This window comes from Suillus clintonianus (genome assembly GCF_016758775.1).
Source record: "Suillus clintonianus strain FC179 chromosome Unknown DEU56scaffold_68, whole genome shotgun sequence".
In the NCBI taxonomy this organism is placed as follows: domain Eukaryota; kingdom Fungi; phylum Basidiomycota; class Agaricomycetes; order Boletales; family Suillaceae; genus Suillus; species Suillus clintonianus.
In genome coordinates this window covers 25,650-43,371 of record NW_024539292.1, presented here as the reverse complement: position 1 = coordinate 43,371, position 17,722 = coordinate 25,650, and the positions used below count along the sequence as shown (strand labels likewise).

Here is a 17,722-nt window from a genome sequence, read left to right as displayed (position 1 = left end):
GTATTTGCATATGATCGAGCAAGAAAAATAACAGTTGCGGAGGCCATCCCTCGGGAGCACTGATTTAGAATGCCAAAATTGAGCGAGTTTGCATGCGGAAGCAATCAATGGCGAATGCAATAGGTGCGATAATGTTAGGACACCGGGGTGAACGGCGGGACCTCCTGGGACCTCCTGAAGAGGGATCGTAACAAGGGACCTTCACGCGGGAAAGGGTGCCCTTCAGCGCATGCTATGAAGTTATAGGTTGGTGTTGCGGGATGACACGCGCAACATCATAGACTGCCTCTACTTTTTGGGACCTTGCACATACACCAGGTTTGCCCAGAATGCGATCATCTGCGCTTCAGAATGACACTTCGGTGTTCCACGTGGACATCTGTGGTGGATGTATATTACAGTCTCATGATAACAATGATATATCTCCAAATTTGTGGCTTACTGTGAACCAAGATTGGATAGCATACACGGTCGCATGGGCTTTCAAAAAGTATTGACATCATTCGTTGCTCTGCCGCGAGATCCCAGCATATGGCAGGATGACTGTCGTGCAAAAGCGTCAAAAGCCAGTGACAAAACACACGTCGAAGGCCCGGGATCGCATGACTCTGCTCTCTAAAACGGATTCTTGGCAGTTCTGAAACAAAACCAGATTTTAGAAATGTGAAAAAGGAAACAAAGCGAGAGACCTTGAAAGGGCATGATACGACTTGGCACCGGATAGTACTAGGGGGAACTGTATATTTATTCTGAAAAGTGGTGGTGACACAAGTCAAAAAAAGGTGTAGGCTAGATGTTTCAAGCCAATCGGATACACAGTCCGTTGCGCATGCACAGGCGCTTAGCTAGACCCCGTGGACGCATGCGCCACATATGAACTTGTTGGAGCTTTGAAACCATAGCACCTGATCAGACAAATCAAAAGACACTTACTACAATCCATGCTCAGTTGGCTTTTGCTAGCAAGTTATGCGGCGCCTGTATCTGACCAAATTTGACAATGCATGACCTTCCGATCATCGTCAGTCTAGAACGTATGTAGATATCTTGTCATGGTGGGAAAGTCAGCCACTGAAACAAGGATCTCTCGATTCAAGATTCTAGTGCAGAGATCAAATTTTTGCAAAGGTAAAACTCTGGTCTGATGTATCCGATAAGATTACCACATACCTGTTGTGGACGACTTCCAATACCTTGCGAGCCTCGAGAATGAGGAGAATCATGAGCAATGCAGCTGATGTGAGGACGAGTCGGAACCGGAACTCGAAGAGGTTGAAACAGAACCTCATGGTCCAATTCAACCGGAGAATGGCTAAAAAATGAAGAGTGGACTCGATCTAAGGCAAGACGTTAAAAGTAAAGTCAAGGAACATGCAAGTTCTCGCTCGGGCTGCAATGCAACAACCGTTGAACCCCCTTTTGAGGCATTCAAATGGCGTACCGACCACCCATTAAGATTTTCGGTCAGTCGGAACCCACATTCACGTGGTACGAGTCTGACATTTGGATGTGCATAGTGGTGCGTACTAGAGCCAGAACGAGAGGGGGAGTGCCAGAAGAGCATGATCATAACATTTACATGCAGAATTTCTTTCCCCACGGTGCCCCACGGCCCCGCTGCCTCTTCAGCTTTCCGAATACAGAACATTCTCACGCGTGGCGCCTGTGTACTTATGGTGTTCTACACATCTGGAGTACGTTTGCTAGACAACTACTTACACACAGGATCCTTCCTAAAGACCGAGGTATTCAAAGTCGTACTTCCATGTGGACACAAAGTACAGCGGGAGGGTAGGTAATCACATGTAGCATTAAGCCAATCTGAGCATGGGGATCAACTCTACATAGTTCAAAGGTTTGGTGAGATGGATGGGACAGGCTCCTCCGGGGCTTACATCCGTGGTAAACGAGCTTGAGTGCCACAGCAAACGTCGCACTTCAGATTCAATAATACGGAGGCCCACTGGTCCTTTTAAAAATCTGTTTCAGTCTGAAATTATACTGTTTACAACTATTGTAGGCTAACCCCGGGTGCATCCAACCGTACGTCAGCCTGAACAAATAGGTACAAATAGGCTCTGGAACAATTACGGTTTCATTTTGCCAAAGCCACATTGTCCTTACTTGCCTCATCGAATTATGATGTTCACCCCTCATACACCACCATCACAGAATTCCCCAATGCCACCGCCAGATACAGCTCCAGTCGTTCGTCATACCTCACACGCTGATTATCGCACGGGGGATCTAAAACTAGGCCGCAATGCCGTTCTCGCTGATTTGGGAAGGTATCTGCAGGTTCCATTCGATTGCCTAGTGAAATACGTTGGTGCCATGCCCTCTCCGCAGGATCTGCAGGAAATACGCAACAAGTTGACAGAGAGCGAGATTCTCACCGACGACGAGAGGGGCTTGCGATGGACGGACCTTACCCCACCTGCCTCATCGAAAGAGTCCGAAGAGAATGCGTTTAAGCCCCTCGGTAGCATCATCGCTGAAATTATGGTACAAGTCCCGAAATGCGGAGTGTCCTTCCTAGCGAACCCAAACGGAACACCCCTCTCGGAGCGCAACAATACTTCCAGGCCTGATGGATACCTTGTAGTTAACAAAAAAACCGTGCCCAAGATACATTGGTTCGATATTGCTGTGCCATTCGAGTTCAAGAAGGCACAGAATATCGATTCTCTCCGAGATGTAAGTTGTTATAGATCTTGTCGGCGTCCGCTCACAAAGCCTGCTCTAGGACAAACAGAAGATAATCTGGAGCCTTCACAGTATCATGCGCGAAGATCCTCTTCGTCGGTTTGCGTTCGGTATCACAATCGAGGACACGCAATTGAGACTGTGGCTCAGCAATCGCGCGCTCCTTGCGGTTACAGAACCTATCAACTTCTTAGAGGTACGCAAACGTATCGCGCTGTGTGTCGGGGTGCTAACAGGCATGGTACATCTAGAACATCGATGGTGTTATCTCGCTCTTTTACGCTCTTGGATCTGCGTCTGCGTCTACTATGAAAATGCTCGGATGGGACCCCACTGTCGAGCGGATCCGCGATGGGAAGGATTTCCAATACAAGTTCACTGTCGGGGACGAAGTGTTCACCACGACATGTGAACTTGCAACTTACGGCGCAGACTCTATGGTTGGGCGTGGAACTCGCGTGTACGAAGCCACAGACGCCGAGGGAAAGAAGGTTGCCATCAAAGATTCATGGAGAGAAGCTGGACGTCAATCAGAGGGCGAGATCCTAGAAAACATCATGGTTTCCTGTGCGGATGCGCTGCAACCGGATGAGTTGGAAGATGCCAAGAGGCACTTCGTTGGAGTCCGGCTCTGTAAGGATGTCGAAATCGACGATACCCAAGACGAGACGCTGGACCCGAAGGTTGTAGAAGAGTATAATCATACCTGGGTGTCCATCGATCTCAGTCCCGTCCTCTCCACGAAACCACATTCATCTAGCACAGGCAATATACCTGACTCTGGTCGGCTGTCTGCCGTTCTTCCCACACGATTGGGCATTATTGCGCGAAAAGACATTGACATCCCATGCAGAGTCCATACTCGCACTGTCTTCCATGATGTCGGAGTCACTATCAAGGAACTCACCTCTTTAGTCGACATTCTGACTTGCTTGTCCAACGCACTTAAGGGTGAGCAAACAACTGTCACTCTCCTTTCCTCAGTTGCTCATTCAATCTTAGCCTTGTATTATTTGCACAAAGCAGGCTGGGTTCATCGCGATTTCAGCGTCGGGAACACATTTTGGGTCGAGGGTATCGGGAAATTGGGTGACTTCGAGTACGCGAAAAAGATAGATTCAAAGACTACTCATGGTGATGTTCGAACGGTAAGATTTTTCGAAGATTATCTCTTTCGCTGTTAACCCGTCGACAGGGAACAATGCATTTCATGGCGGTGGAAGTAGAACACCAGAATTATTTATTCCAAACTATCGACACCCCTTCGCTTGGTAGCTCCCTGATCACCCCTCCATTTCGCATGAATTTCCTGCACGACATCGAATCTGTATGGTGGGCTTTTACCTGGATCTTCTTCTATCACACGGACACAACAACAGCGAACGCCGGCCATCGCTTTGATACTCAGTGGCAACAATTCCAGTTGGCCTTCCCTGGTGCGGTCGGCCACACATCACGCCAAAACTTCTTCGCCCACATTCCAACACTCCACAAGAGCTGCAACGCTGTCCTTTCAAAGACGTGCCTTGATGTTTTCTCTGATATTACTCATTTCGCAAAAGCTCTCCACGATGGCTATCGAACGGCGGAGGCAGGGTATCCCTCGGTAGTGCTTAGCGACGCTCTTCGGGAAGATATGCATGTAAAAGCTGCAAAATATCTCCGTGGTGCGCAAGACCGTGCGAAAGACCGTGCGCATGCTGGGGTTATAAAACTTTGTCCGCTCCCCAACCTCCTGAAGCAGAAGAGGCCCAGACCGGGAGATGAGACATCGACTCCGTCAAAACATCAAGGGAAGAAGCCTCGACATGATTGATTTTTATTGTTTGTACGAGAAAGAACCAGGAGATGGTAGCTTGGCGTCTCGTAGCAGCTCTACTGTGACTTCGTGGTTACCAGTAATAAGAATGTTCATTGTACTCAATTATGAGCAACTGCATCACTCGATAGCGGCCTTAGTTGTTTTTCAGCTACCGTGGATGAAATACCGCAAGTCGCAGAATTACAATCCCTCATCAGAAATACAACCTAGACTTTTAATTTGAACTACTCACAAACATGATAATTCCTACTAAAGACAGAGTTCAATATGATTTTTCCATTTGGACATAAATTACAGCGAGAGTAAGTAGTCACAGGCGCTGTTTATTCTGGGAATGCAAGCGAGCGCACGGCTTTAATCCAGGCCGCTGCGGCATCGGGAAACTGAGGGTCACACGGCTCGTTAGCTACATTCGCCGTACAGGTTTACTTAGCTCACCTCCCACACCATAACGCCAGCATCTGGAAACTATGATTAGCCCTGCCGATGAGCACGCGGGATATTGGACGCACCCCATCCTTGCTGGTAAGCGTTGTCTACACATTGTGCAAGCAGGGTGGTGTTCATATAGCCATTGCTCGCATCTGAAGTGGTGGCTGGCTTGCCGATCACCAACTTGTCTAAAGATACTCCTGCTGCTGCAATCTGGAATACTGAAGTCTTCGGCCACGTCGACGATGATGTCGTAAGGAGGCCAGTACATGTGGTGTACTCAGTCGTGCCCTCTGGAATAGCTGGTCAATGGCGAGCACAGATACAAGACTACATAGCTCACGATTATAGAACTATATGAAACCGGGAAAGGTGTATTGGCATCATGAAATTACCCTTTATCGAGGAATACTTGCCTGAACGTTGTACTGTGAGGGATCGGATGAGCTCACACACACACACGACACTTTGCAGCGATTTTCTCACTTACCCAATCAATTAAAGATCCAACATTCTTGTTGACTGTCAAATAAGCTCCACTTGAGTACGAGGAGGAGAACCTATCGACAGGAAGATTAGACAGGGCGGCGAGTCGCATAAATATGACTGAGTCGATTACCAGGGAGCAACAGCTGGATAAAGGTCGAGAAATCAGCCAGGTCCAATCACTGGATTTTGAGGCAGACTCACGTGCATGGGTTAAAATGTATTGACCTGCAGCATGCGATCAGTACGCTCTCATCATCCTTAATGGAACTAGTTAACAGACCTTGCGGAAGCTTTGCACGAAGAGCTTTGGTGAAAGTCGTCAGCCAGGTTTCTGCTGATCCGTTCTCGGCATTCATGGCATTAAAGTCCTGTAGCAAAGCCAGCGTTCAGACATGGACTCGTGTGCGTCGAGAGAAACCCACTTCGTAGTCGACATCGACACCGTCAAGATCATATTCCAACACGAATGCCGCAAGATTGTTAGCGACTGTCGTAGGATCATATCCCGAACTCGTAGGCGCATCCGTGGACCCAAAAGCAGATACAATAAGAGAAATTCCGGCATTACTGTATGATGTCTTGATAGATGCTCGTGTGGCATTGTCAAGCGATGCCCACTCTTCGGCTTGATCAGCTGGACCGGAGATAAGCCAGAACGAGAGGGCACTGAAGAGGGTTAGAATGTAAAACACTTATGTTTGTCACCCAAGGCTCACAAGACATTATACCCCTGATTCCCAAATCACAGACAATAAATCAATATGCGCCTGTAAACCTTTGGCGAATACATACTGTGATACTACTGACGGCTGGAGGACCGGTCTCACCAGAGATCCACTTGTCGCTGTAAATGACGAAGTGAGGGGCTGCAGGCGTTGCATGAGCCGAAGGTGTTGTGTCCAAAAGAGGAGTATACAAGAAGCTGCTGATGGCTGCAAAGACGTTGACAAGACTCGAGAAAGACACCATTATGAGCAGCGCGAGGTGAGAATGAAGCAGGATATCAGCCGTCGGTAAACATTTATACCTTTCACCAAAACCCCATTCCAATGTTAGTGTGACCTTCAGCATACGCACGGAGACCCCGTCCTGCTGAGAATAAAAGTGCTAGAGTTAGAATGAATCCTAGGATAGCGGCTTGATTCTGCATGGAACACTGCCAGACGATATGGCGATAAAGTTATACCCCTGTTGGTGGGGGCACATGGTAAGACTCAAAATCATTACCAGCAGCATTACTCCTTTGCTTCCAAGGTTCCCAAGACCAGACGCGGGATCTCCATATCGAGATTACAGTAGATTGGTGTCGTTAAAGTGGTGAGCATGCGGTTTCAGACGGACATGCAGGGTATCGAATTTGCCACATGTGGTCGAGAGGCATTCAAAATTGCACACGGAAGCGCGGATTTGGAACGCCACAACTAAGTGAGTTTGCGTGCGGAACAATCTTTGACGAATACAATGGGTGCGATAAGGTTAGGACGCCAGGGTGAACGGCAACTTCCTGGGACCTCTTGAAGAGAAATCGTAACAGAGGACCTTCACCCGGGAAAGGGTGTTCTTCAGCGCAATCTATGAACTTATAGGTTGGCCTTGCGAGGTGACACAAGCAGTGTCTTGGACCGTCTCGACTTTTTGGGACCTTAGACATACGCCCTGAATGTTGTTTTTGCGATATCCTTGCTTCCTTCGGTGTTCCACGTGTGCACCTCCGTAGTGGCTATATAGGCGCCTAGTGAACATTGTGCCATGATAAAAATGGTTAAACTCCAAACTTGTGGCTTACTGTCGATACAATTTTTGGGCCACAAACAGCAGATATAGATGGATTGTCAAAAGTATTGACATCGTTCGTCGCTCTGCCAAAAGATCCCCCGCATATGGTAGGATGACTAGCGTGCAAAAGCGACAAGTACTGGTAGCAAGATACGCGTGAAAAGTTCGTCGCGTGTGACTCTGCCCTCTAAAAGGGATTCTTGGCAGTTCTGCGACAATACTTTTAGAAATGCGAAAATGGAAATCAAGTGAGGGAGCTTAGAAGGGCATGATGAGACTTGGTACCGGAAAGGTGACTAGTTGGCAACTTATCTCGATTCTCAAAGGGTGGTAGGTGACACAAGGCAAAAAACGGTGTGGGCTAGGTTTTCAGGCCAATCGGATGTACACGGCCCGTTGCACATGCGGCGTGCGCGGGGCTTAGCTAGATCCAACGGAAGCATATTTCAGGTCAAGCTTTGAATCATCTGCATCAGCACCCAATCAGACAAATCAAGGGCGCTTACTGCAATCCTAACTCATGCCCAGTCGACCTCTGCTGACAAGGTATGCGCCTGTATCTGCCCAGGTTTGATTATGCGTGCAGCGTAATCTTCCAATCATCATCAGTCTAGCACGTATGTGAATATCGCGTCGCTGTGGGAAGGCGGGCGGATCAATTTCGGTGATAGAAAATATTGCAAGTCGATAGAACCACTGTAACATTGCAATAATCTCGATTCCAGATTCTAGTGCAAGGACCAAATTTTTGAACAAGCAAAGACTTTAATGCAGTTGGTGTAGAGGTAGGCTCCGGCCCGGTGTGTTCAAGTTAGAGAAGACTACCAACTGCTTGTTATGGAGGACTTCCTATACCTTGAGAGCTTAGAGGACGAAGAGAATGATCATGAGCAATGGAGCTGTTGCGCTGATTCCGAGACGATTAATCAGAACCGGGCCCGGGTCGAAGAGGTTGAGATATAACCTCGTGATCTAATTCAACGGGAGAATACCCGGAAGATGAAGAGTAGACTCGCGATCGTAGAACATCCTCGCTCCCATGTAACAAGAGCAGCTGAACCTCCTGGGCCTCCCCCTTTTACGCCACGGCACACCGACGACGCAATGTTCGGTCGGTCGTTGCCCACATTCACGTGGAACGAATCTGACGTTTGCATGTTCATAGTGGTGCGCACTTCAAGGGCCAGAATGAGAGGGGTATGTGGAAGAGCAAATATGATTATAACACGAAGAATATTTCTGTTCAATTTTCAACCGTGACCATGTATTTTGTGCGAACAAGGCATATTCTCACGTTACAATCACACCCTCCGAGCTCCGAGTCCCTCTGCCGCCTGGTCTACAGTCAGTGTCACGAGTCTGTATTTCGCCCACCTCTTGGTTTAGGCTGTATTTTCTTCTACTATGTGTTTTACATGTATGGAATACATACCTGGACTGTTACTTTGAACTAAATGCAGAGGATATTTCCTGAAGACTGAGGTTCAAGATCGTACTTTCATTTGGACATAAAACACAGCGAGAGTAAGTAGTCGCAGGCGCTATTTATTCCGGGAATGCAAGCGAGCGCACGGCTTTAATCCAGGCCGCTGCGGCATCGGGAAACTTAGCGTCACACGACAGGTTAACATTAGCATCATTCACCAGACAGGTTTACTTAGCTCACCTCCCACACCATTACACCAGCATCTGGAAATTATGGTTAGCCCTGCTGGTGAACACATGGGATATTGGACGTACCCCATCCTTTCTTGTAAGCTTTCTCCACACATTGGGCGAGTAGGGTGGTATTCATATAGCCATTGCTCGCATCTGACTTGGTGGCTGGCTTGCCGATCACCAGCTTGTCTAAAGATACTCCTGCTGCTGCAATCTGGAAGACCGAAGTATTCGACCACGTCGAAGACGATTTCGTAAGGAGGCCAGTACACGTTGTGTATTCAGTCTTGCCCTCTGGAATAGCTGGTCAATGGCGAGCACAGATACAGGACTACATAGCTCACGATTATAGAACTATATGAAACCGGGAAAGGTGTGTTGGCATCATGAAGTTACCATATATCGAGGAATACTTGCCTGAACGTTGTACTGTAAGGTGGCGGATGAGCTCACAACATATTACAGCGATTTTCTCACTTACCCAATCAATTAACGATCCAACATTCTTGTTGACCTTCAAATAAGCCCCACTTGAGTATGTCGAGGAGAACCTATCAACAGGAAGATTAAACACGGCGGCGAGTCGCATAAATATGATTGGTCCAATTACCACGGAGCAACAGCTGGATAAAGGTCAAGAAATTAGCCTGATCCAATCACTGGATTTTGAGGCAGACTCACGTGCGTGGCTTAATATGTATTGACCTGCAGCATGCTGTCAGTACATCCCCCTCACCAATAATGGAACTAGTAAACAAACCTTTCGGAAGCTTTGCACGAAGAGCTTTGGTGAAAGTCGTCAGCCATTTTTCCGCTGATCCATTCTGAGCATTCATGGCATTGAAATCCTTTCGCAAAGGCAGCGTTCAGACGTGGACTTATGCACGGTTGAGAGAAACCCACTTCGTAGTCGACATCGACACCGTCAAGATTATATTTCAACACGAATGCCGCAAGATCGTTAGCGACTGTCGTAGGATCATATCCCGAACTAGTAGGCGCATCCGTGGACCCGAAAGCAGATACAATAAGAGAAATATTGGCCGCATGGTATGATTTCTTGATAGATGCTCGTGTGGCATTGTCAAGCGATGCCCACTCCTCAGCTTGATCAGCTGGGCCGGAGACAAGCCAGAACGCGAGAGCACTGAAGAACGTTAGAATACGAAACACTCGTGTCTATCCCCAAGACTCACAAGACGTTATACCCCTAATTCCCATATAACAGGGAAACGATCAATACACACCAATAAATCTTTGGCGAATACATACTTTGATTTTACTAACGGCTGGAGGACCAGTCTCACCAGAGACCCACTGGTCGCTGTAAATGACGAAGCGGGGGGCTGCAGGCGTCGTATGAGCCGAAAGTGTCGTGTCCATAAGAGGAGTATAAAAGAAGCTGCCGATGAATGCGAAGACAATGGCAAGACCCGAAAGCATGAAAGACAACATGGTGAGCAGCGGGAGATGAGAATAAAGTAAAATATTAGACATCGGTAGGCATTTATACCTTTCACCGAAACCCCATTCCAGTGTCAGTGTGACCTTCGATAGCATATGCGCAGAGACCCTGTCCTGCTAGAACAGAAGAAAAGAAGAGGGTGCTAATATCAGAGCGAAACCTATGATAGCGGCTCGATTCTGCATGGAATATTGCCAGTATACGTTATACCCCTGTTGGCGGAGGGGGGACATGTCAAGACTCGATCGACATCATTACTAGCAGCATTGCTCCTTTGCCTCTGAGGTTCCCAAGACCAAAGATGGGCCAGACGCGGATCTCCGTATTGAGATTACGATTGATGTCGAAGTATCAGGTACTTGGATACGAGAATTGCAAAATTTGCCGCGTGTGCTCGAGAGGCATCCGAGATTGCATATGATTGAGCAAGAGAACAGCGCCCGCCAAGGCCTCGCTCGGAAGCGCAGATTTTAAATGCCGCAATGAAGTGACGGTGCGTGCGGAACAATCTTTGATAATGGATGCGATAAGGTCAGGACGCCAGGGTGAACGGAAAATTCCTCTTGAAGAGGAACCGTACCTTCACGCGGGAAAGGATGCCCCTCAGCGCAAGCTACGAAGTTATAGGTTGGCCTTGCGAGGTGACACTAGTAACGTCATGGACCGCCTAGACTTTCGGGGACCTTAAACATACACCGTGTTTGCCCTGAATGTTATTTTTGCGATCATCCATGCTTCCTTGCGTGCTACACGTGTGCATTTCTGTAGTGGCTGTATCAGCACCTAGTGATCACTTTGAGTGTACCATGATAAAATAATGTGACTGCAAATTGTGGCTTACTGTCGATAAACTTTTCGGATCACAAACAGCAGACATAGATAGGTTGTCAAACAAGTATTGAAATCATTCGTCGCTCTGCCGAAAGATCCCCTGCATATGGCAGGGCGACTAGCGTGCAAAAGCGACAGATACTGGCAGCAAAATACGCGTGGAAGGATCGTCGCGTGCTGACCTCTAAAAGGGATTCTTGGCAGTTCTGCAACAATGCTTTTTAAAAATATGAAAATGGAAATCAAGTGATGGAACTGAAAAGGGTATGATAAGGCTCGGTGCCGGATAGGAGACCGCTGGCGACTCATCTTGATTCTCAAAGAATGGTGGGTGACACAAGGCAAAAAAAACGGTGTAGGCCAGATTTTCATGTCATCTGATATAGATATACACGGTAGATCCCATGGACGCATGCGTCAAATCAAGCTTAAAATCATCAGCACCTGATCAGACGGATCAAAGGCACTTACTGCAATCCTAATTCGCGCCCAGCTGACCTCTGCTAGCGAGGTACGCGGCGCCTGTATCTGCCCAAACTTGATAATCCGTAACCTTGCAATCATCATCAAAGTCCAGCACATATGTAAATATCTCGTCCCAGCTCTGTTCTGTGCTCAACCAGGTAAATCTTGCTTGACCTTTCACCGAAACTTTCTGAACGTTTGGATCGACGATGTATTCTGAAAACTTCATACTCTCAAAGCTCAAGGTCGAGGCTATGGTTTTGAAGTAATCCCGTACTCCGTCACGCCCGACGAAGTGACGACCCAGAAATGGGGCAAGAATGGGTAAGCCATGTTCATATGCTACGCACTGGTGCGTTGTGGAAAAATGCGTTATGAGAGCGTCTGGATCTTTCTTGGATGCGAAATCAATACATAAGGATTTTGCAGCGTGAAGCAAGTTGTCTCTGGTTATGCGCATCGTATTATGATGATGGTTATTGGTTGGAGCTTGCTGCTTAGCAAAGACTCTCATCCTACATAACGGACACGTGAATTTGAAGTGCATTTGAAATCACAGTCCTTTCATTCATTTTCATTCACCTTTTATTTAAGAGCTTCACTGGTTCTCTAACATGATGCTGGGCGTCGACTCGCTAATATCAGTACCAGAGGAAAATTTGAGTCGCCCTAGAAGAAAACGCAGCAGCACCCTCTCGTGAGCAGACAACGTAGCGTCCTTGCGACCTTACGGCCAGGAGGTGGCTAATGGACGTTTAAACACCAGGAATCATGCACAACATATTTGCAGTCACAACATCGAAGAAGTAGTAAAGCGTACGTCAAACCGGATACTGCGGTATGAGAGTCAGATGCAGGAACTCAGTGTCAGTTCTCTCCAAGGGTCCTGCTTGGTGCATTGACACTTTCACTCGCCTTTAGACCAAGCTTACAGAAAACTTGAGCAATTTTAGAGCTATGGACAGCTTAATGCAGGGCTCTCTCGATGAACTGAAGGTGAGCGATTGCTTTATTTCTAACAGTGACTATGAAAGCAATAACATGAATCACGGAGCAGAGAGATACACAACGTGTCAATCATGCTCTCGAAGAACACATACCGTTCATCCATGAGGAGCTCCAAAACTCTCTTGTCTCCTTGGAGGAATTGTCACATACACTTCCACAAATTCGATCACATGTGACTGAAATCCGACGCATATACGATTCTGGTCGAGAGAAAGTAGGAGATTACAGCGTCTTCCTATCGAATTTTTCACTCATCCGGAAGAATAGGCTAAGAATCTCGTGCAAGACCTCAATTGGCTGAACACTGAGTGGCATGAGCGCTGGCGAATCATCATCTTCACGAACCGTTCCCCGGTTTCGTGGTGGTGGACTGCCACAATGCGTGTCTTGTTTGCTGTCACCTTCATAACATTTGGATGGATTACTTGGGTAGCAATTGCAGGTGCCTATACAGCTCACAGACAAAGGCTTGTCTGGGGGGAGAGGCTGATGTCCTAGATTCACGCTTTTTTGGACGAGTTATAACCCGCTTCTGCTTGTAAGCAAGCATTCAATTGCTACACCCATCGCTTTTGGTGACTTGTTATCTTATCTGCAGCGCTGCGTGCAGGGGTGATGTGGAACATCATATATTTAGGTTGCGAATCTCTTGCTACGAATCCAAGGGTCTCCTGACCCAAAAGAGATAGTTGCACTCTGCAGCACCCCAGGGCGTAGAAGAGCGGGACATCAACTTCCATTCTCCGCTCCATGGAATATACATCATTCCTCGCACTTCCGCTTCTGATCGTGTGGGCAGACCGTGTGCATACGTACGTGTTATCCACGGTCTGGGAGATGCACTAGAGCCGATATGACTTGAGTCTGTTGGATTGCTGGAGGAGGAAGGCGAGGACCCATATGTTTGGAAGAATGATACAAGCTCGGAGGGATTAATGAACTTTGAGTACGTGTGGGTCCCCACGGATACCTTGCGGAGAATATGTTCGGCGGCCAAAATTGTAAGGAAATAGGAGAGTGGCGTTCGCGCAATTGTGGAAAGGAAAAGATGGCCTCCAGGCTGATGGCAAGTAAAAGTTACGCCCGTATTTGACTAGGGTGTCCGAAATGAGACTTACTTTCACCAACTGGGCACAAGCAGAAAGGAACGCCACCGGGTTATCTACGTGTTCAATAACCTCCATCGAGCACACGGCGTCGAACCGCTTTGGCTCTTTAATCAGCTGCTCTGCAGACGTATGACGGTATTCCAATGCACTGCCCGAAGAAGACAGTTGGGGATCAGCACTAGCATGTGTCGAAGCTATTCCAATGTTGGATTCAGATGCATCGATACCAAGAGTACGTGCTCCCAGCCTAGTGAGACTCTAGATTACAGAAGGATGTTCGATATGTCACGTCGAATGATGAAACTAATGGCGAACCTCTGAGAGCAAGCCACCGCCACAGCCCACATCCAACACGTCCATTCCACTCAGCACCGTGCATTTCGACTCCATCTCTCTCCTTGCGTCCTCTCCTTGATCTTCGCACATGGCCTCAATGAGTTTTTCCCGGATGTAGCGCACCCTTACAGGGTTCATTCGATGCAGCAACGAAAACTCTCCTTGCTCATTCCACCATAGTGAGGAAAGCCGGGAAAAATGGGCAATCTCGGCTGCGTTGATGGTTGAGGACGTCGCTGCTGCCGACTGGAAGCGTCGAGTGTTTTGGCAGAAGCGTAATAGATGCGTTGTCGGTCGGACGGCTGCAGACAACATGGAAGACTTGGAGTCAGAGACTCGCAGTCCGGACAATTGCTCGAGTTCGGGAGCAATAGAGATTGTCGCAACCAAGCTAGTCTTGCGTCGGTCAACCCAACCAATTTGCGATGGCTGGATGCGTGCGGTGTCGCGCCGGACCAGTTGGCCTATATCTTGTAGTATGTACGTAGACAACCTCTTTGCCGGCGCCTAACACTTGCACCAACTTGGCACCAATTGCAGATAGTTGAACTCGGTCCCGTAAAGTTTGAAAACCTTGTGGAGAAACTCAGCAAGTCCTGCAGTTCATGTTCGACAACCGTTCGATATCATTAAGATTACATCGTCCGAGCGAGGTACCTGATTTGCGAGGCTTGCATTGGTACTATGGCGAGTCCACACTGACATATCTTCGTCCAATGTACATGTGGGTTTGCAAATCGTTAAAGTGGAACACAACTCAGTTTTCAAGTGTAAAACATGAACGCCGCTACATAGTGTCAGCTACGCCGACCTCCATCTGTACTTGACAAGGCAATGGGAAATAGAGTGCATTGTCTGGTGATAAGTGGTAGTACGGTAGGCATAGAAATCAGATTCTGCATGCGTGCTGTATGAGTATGCGATAATTACAAGAGATAATATACACCGTGTTCGGTCGGATCCTTCATGCTTCATGTCCTGACTCTTGCGTCAAGACCCATTTATCGCCCACTCGTTGCATCCGACCCGAACCCACGTTTTGAGGATCATCTGGGTTTACGTTGGGCAAGTCATCTCTTCCCATTTGCGCCAGATCCGTGTAAGCTTGATCTTCACCGTGACCACCATTCTGGCCGCCTGCTTCGCCAAGGACTATGGCGTCCGAGTGTTGAGTATCTTCATCCCAGTGTCCACCGTCTCGGTGATTGCCGTGCCCATGAGTATCACTAGTACGTCCATCCATCAATCCTCGGCCTCGGCCTCTGCCTCCCTGCCATCCATGTCCATGACCTGCGGACTGGGCGCCCCAACTTGGATCCTGCCACTGACCAGTTTGCACAGCATTTGCCTGACCAGTGAACGCGACTACACCACCCGTCATTATAAACTGCATGAGTTCTTCTTGAGTCGGTGTATCGCCGTAAGTACTGTGCCACATTTTTCCCAATGCTTCCCACGATGTGGGCGCAGTGAAATCAAACGTTGTGATATCAAATTGATCAAGTCCTGGCTGCTGCAGCGCTGGCGCCGAACTCGGTTTACGAGGTTCGACTTTCTGTGTAGATGTACTGGCAGCTACCGAAGGCAACTGGTCTGATACAGGTACACGATTTTCGGGTGCCGCCGTACGGGCAAGGTCTACAGATGGAACCACCGGAGGCTGGGTTTGAGCATCGACTGATGCGGCTCTAGGAGGTGTGGCAGAAGACGGTCTAATATCTCGTCCGAACTCGTCTTTTCCAGGCTCAGGAAGTTTTGCCGAAGTTTGATCTTGGGCTACATCTCTGCTTGCTGCAGGTCTCTGAGGCGGACTATACGGACGTGGCCGGTGCCCATTGAATCTGCGTGGGCTTCTGGAACGGCTAGTTCTTGGTCGTGGTGAAGAATTCCAATCCCTATCTTTGAAACGATCATGGTCACGATCATCCCATCTACCCCGGCCCCGACCACGACCACGAAACCCACGCTGGAATCCCCCGCGCGGGTTGGAATCGTGAAAACTATCACGCTCTCTTCCTTGATCAAATTGGTTTGAACGGCCCTGCCAAGAATCTCTTCTAGGATCATGTTGGGTGTGTGAGGAAGAATAAGGTTGCGGCTGGCTGTTTAGTTGAGATGGGTGTGGATGCTGTGGCACAGACAAGGGTCGTGTATGTTGCAAAGGGACTTGGATTGCAGGTTGCGATGGAGGACCATTGGGAGCGTTTGCTGTCAAAGCCAGCTGTTGCAACAACGCTAGGTGCCCAGAGAGGGGTGGGGCAGACACAGTGTTTGGTGGTGTTTGGCTGCAGGAACGGGATCAGAAGACCTCCAATTCGCGACTTAAGTAGGTACTTACATGCGTGGCTGCCCGGCGGCTTGTGCAGCTTGTCCAAGCAGAGCCAAAAGTGTGGACTGCACCGATTCTGGAAGAGGAGGTGTTGGACCCTGGGATGGGGTAGTTGATGAAGGGGTGGTAATTCTCGGCAGTGCTTGAGTTTCGACTCGTGTGATGGGAGGCGTTGGGTTTTTCACGGATTCTAACATAAAAAGCAGCCAAATCGTATTTCAGTGTAAATTCTCATTTCATTTGAGGCAGAGACGCCAGCAAAAATAGCTATTACACAAGCAGAAGAAATACTTAGCGGACACATGTTTGATTCGTGATATGCACCTTTTCGAGAGTCCATCATCTCCCTCAGCCGTGTCAAAACCGGCGAAGGAAAAGTATTTGATTTGGTCCATATATCCAGAACTTTCTTCGTCTTTTCCTGTTATTGGAGTAAGTAAGACCGAATTGCATCCGACGTGGAGGAGGACAGCAAAAATAATGTGGTGACAATACGCGTTAGTGACGGCATTGGTACTCGAAGATATGAGCCGGTCAGTGGAGGGCATTTACAGCAACATCAGGCTACGGAGTCACGTTGCTTGGGAGTACCATACAAAGCCACCGACGACATGGATGTCGCAGATATAGGCCTGACCTGTGTGTGAGAAGTAGATCTACTCGTCGCTTACCTTTGCTTCCGCATTATCGAGCGCAATCATGTCTTGGAACAGACCATCCAAAACACCTTCAACTTTGAGCAGGAAAGTGGCAGCGTTCCCGGTGCTTGAATTTATGTCACCGACGATACCGCGCTTTGTGGCATAACTTCGGGCAGCACGTGCCAGAGCATCAAATGCATAGAGACTTGACACTTTGGCAGCACTAGACAGTGACTTGTGAGTGCGATAAAGTATCGCAACAAGCTTAGTGTCGTGCTGTGAAAGCAAAAGCCTGAGTAAACAAGCCTTTTAAATATATTTGTGTGACACGCACCTCCACGGACTTCATTGCAATTTCAGTCAATTTCGCCATCTTGGAAGCTGACAGTCGCTTTGCGTTGACGACATCTTTCAGCGTGGTCTCGAAATCCTGAAAGAGCGCAGAAAATCAACATTGTCAATGAAATTAAACGTTAGTTTGACTAACTTCAAGGTAGGACATCACTCCCAAAGCATCAGACGTTCTGGAACAGTACTAGTGAGGTTAGTGAGAATGTTGACGGTAAACGGGGTGTCGAGCCTGACTGAGAAGGAAGCTTTTGTTTGTTGATGTTGATGGTGTTTATGCATTCACCTTCTTGCTCATTTTCCCAT

At 48.1% G+C, this 17,722-nt stretch overlaps 7 protein-coding genes across 7 annotated transcripts; 2 read left to right on the top strand and 5 right to left on the bottom strand.

Annotated features, from left to right (window-relative positions):
- Positions 1 to 2,079: 2,079 nt before the first annotated feature.
- On the top strand, positions 2,080 to 4,810 carry DEU56DRAFT_818949 (uncharacterized protein). The gene is given in 6 exon segments (XM_041353990.1): positions 2,080 to 2,154; positions 2,165 to 2,697; positions 2,747 to 2,902; positions 2,958 to 3,657; positions 3,709 to 3,854; positions 3,902 to 4,810. The coding sequence occupies 5 exon segments, from the start codon at positions 2,182 to 2,184 to the stop codon at positions 4,520 to 4,522; spliced, it is 2,139 nt and encodes a 712-aa protein (XP_041205590.1). The 5' UTR covers positions 2,080 to 2,154; positions 2,165 to 2,181; the 3' UTR covers positions 4,523 to 4,810.
- A 41-nt stretch (positions 4,811 to 4,851) lies between these two features.
- On the bottom strand, positions 4,852 to 6,418 carry DEU56DRAFT_915435 (glycoside hydrolase family 18 protein; the record flags this gene model as incomplete). The annotated part of the gene is made up of 12 exons (XM_041357740.1): positions 4,852 to 4,911; positions 4,967 to 4,989; positions 5,041 to 5,253; positions 5,304 to 5,313; positions 5,383 to 5,388; positions 5,451 to 5,520; positions 5,580 to 5,592; positions 5,651 to 5,674; positions 5,730 to 5,817; positions 5,872 to 6,115; positions 6,166 to 6,179; positions 6,242 to 6,418. The coding sequence occupies 12 exons, from the start codon at positions 6,416 to 6,418 to the stop codon at positions 4,852 to 4,854; spliced, it is 942 nt and encodes a 313-aa protein (XP_041205589.1).
- Positions 6,419 to 8,770: 2,352 nt separating this feature from the next.
- On the bottom strand, positions 8,771 to 10,339 carry DEU56DRAFT_915434 (glycoside hydrolase family 18 protein; the record flags this gene model as incomplete). Its single annotated transcript, XM_041357739.1, has 12 exons — positions 8,771 to 8,830; positions 8,892 to 8,914; positions 8,966 to 9,178; positions 9,229 to 9,238; positions 9,281 to 9,313; positions 9,366 to 9,435; positions 9,495 to 9,507; positions 9,566 to 9,589; positions 9,645 to 9,732; positions 9,788 to 10,031; positions 10,081 to 10,094; positions 10,157 to 10,339. The coding sequence occupies 12 exons, from the start codon at positions 10,337 to 10,339 to the stop codon at positions 8,771 to 8,773; spliced, it is 975 nt and encodes a 324-aa protein (XP_041205588.1).
- An 849-nt stretch (positions 10,340 to 11,188) lies between these two features.
- Positions 11,189 to 12,139, bottom strand: DEU56DRAFT_506841 (uncharacterized protein). The gene has a single exon (XM_041346566.1). It carries the CDS (start codon positions 12,103 to 12,105, stop codon positions 11,659 to 11,661), a length of 447 nt encoding a protein of 148 aa, XP_041205587.1. The 5' UTR covers positions 12,106 to 12,139; the 3' UTR covers positions 11,189 to 11,658.
- Positions 12,140 to 12,496: 357 nt separating this feature from the next.
- Positions 12,497 to 13,151, top strand: DEU56DRAFT_915433 (uncharacterized protein; the record flags this gene model as incomplete). Its single annotated transcript, XM_041357738.1, has 4 exons — positions 12,497 to 12,511; positions 12,567 to 12,641; positions 12,703 to 12,867; positions 12,921 to 13,151. The coding sequence occupies 4 exons, from the start codon at positions 12,497 to 12,499 to the stop codon at positions 13,149 to 13,151; spliced, it is 486 nt and encodes a 161-aa protein (XP_041205586.1).
- Positions 13,152 to 13,243: 92 nt separating this feature from the next.
- DEU56DRAFT_506669 (S-adenosyl-L-methionine-dependent methyltransferase) lies at positions 13,244 to 14,558 on the bottom strand. Its single transcript, XM_041346565.1, has 3 exons — positions 14,078 to 14,558; positions 13,768 to 14,020; positions 13,244 to 13,706 (listed from the first exon to the last, which is right to left on the bottom strand). Exons 1-3 carry the CDS (start codon positions 14,411 to 14,413, stop codon positions 13,306 to 13,308), a joined length of 990 nt encoding a protein of 329 aa, XP_041205585.1. The 5' UTR covers positions 14,414 to 14,558; the 3' UTR covers positions 13,244 to 13,305.
- A 278-nt stretch (positions 14,559 to 14,836) lies between these two features.
- DEU56DRAFT_818918 (uncharacterized protein) lies at positions 14,837 to 17,666 on the bottom strand. Its single transcript, XM_041353989.1, has 6 exons — positions 17,556 to 17,666; positions 17,403 to 17,498; positions 17,099 to 17,344; positions 16,752 to 16,848; positions 16,437 to 16,617; positions 14,837 to 16,383 (listed from the first exon to the last, which is right to left on the bottom strand). The coding sequence occupies exons 1-6, from the start codon at positions 17,568 to 17,570 to the stop codon at positions 15,063 to 15,065; spliced, it is 1,956 nt and encodes a 651-aa protein (XP_041205584.1). The 5' UTR covers positions 17,571 to 17,666; the 3' UTR covers positions 14,837 to 15,062.
- Between the last annotated feature and the right edge of the window lie 56 nt (positions 17,667 to 17,722).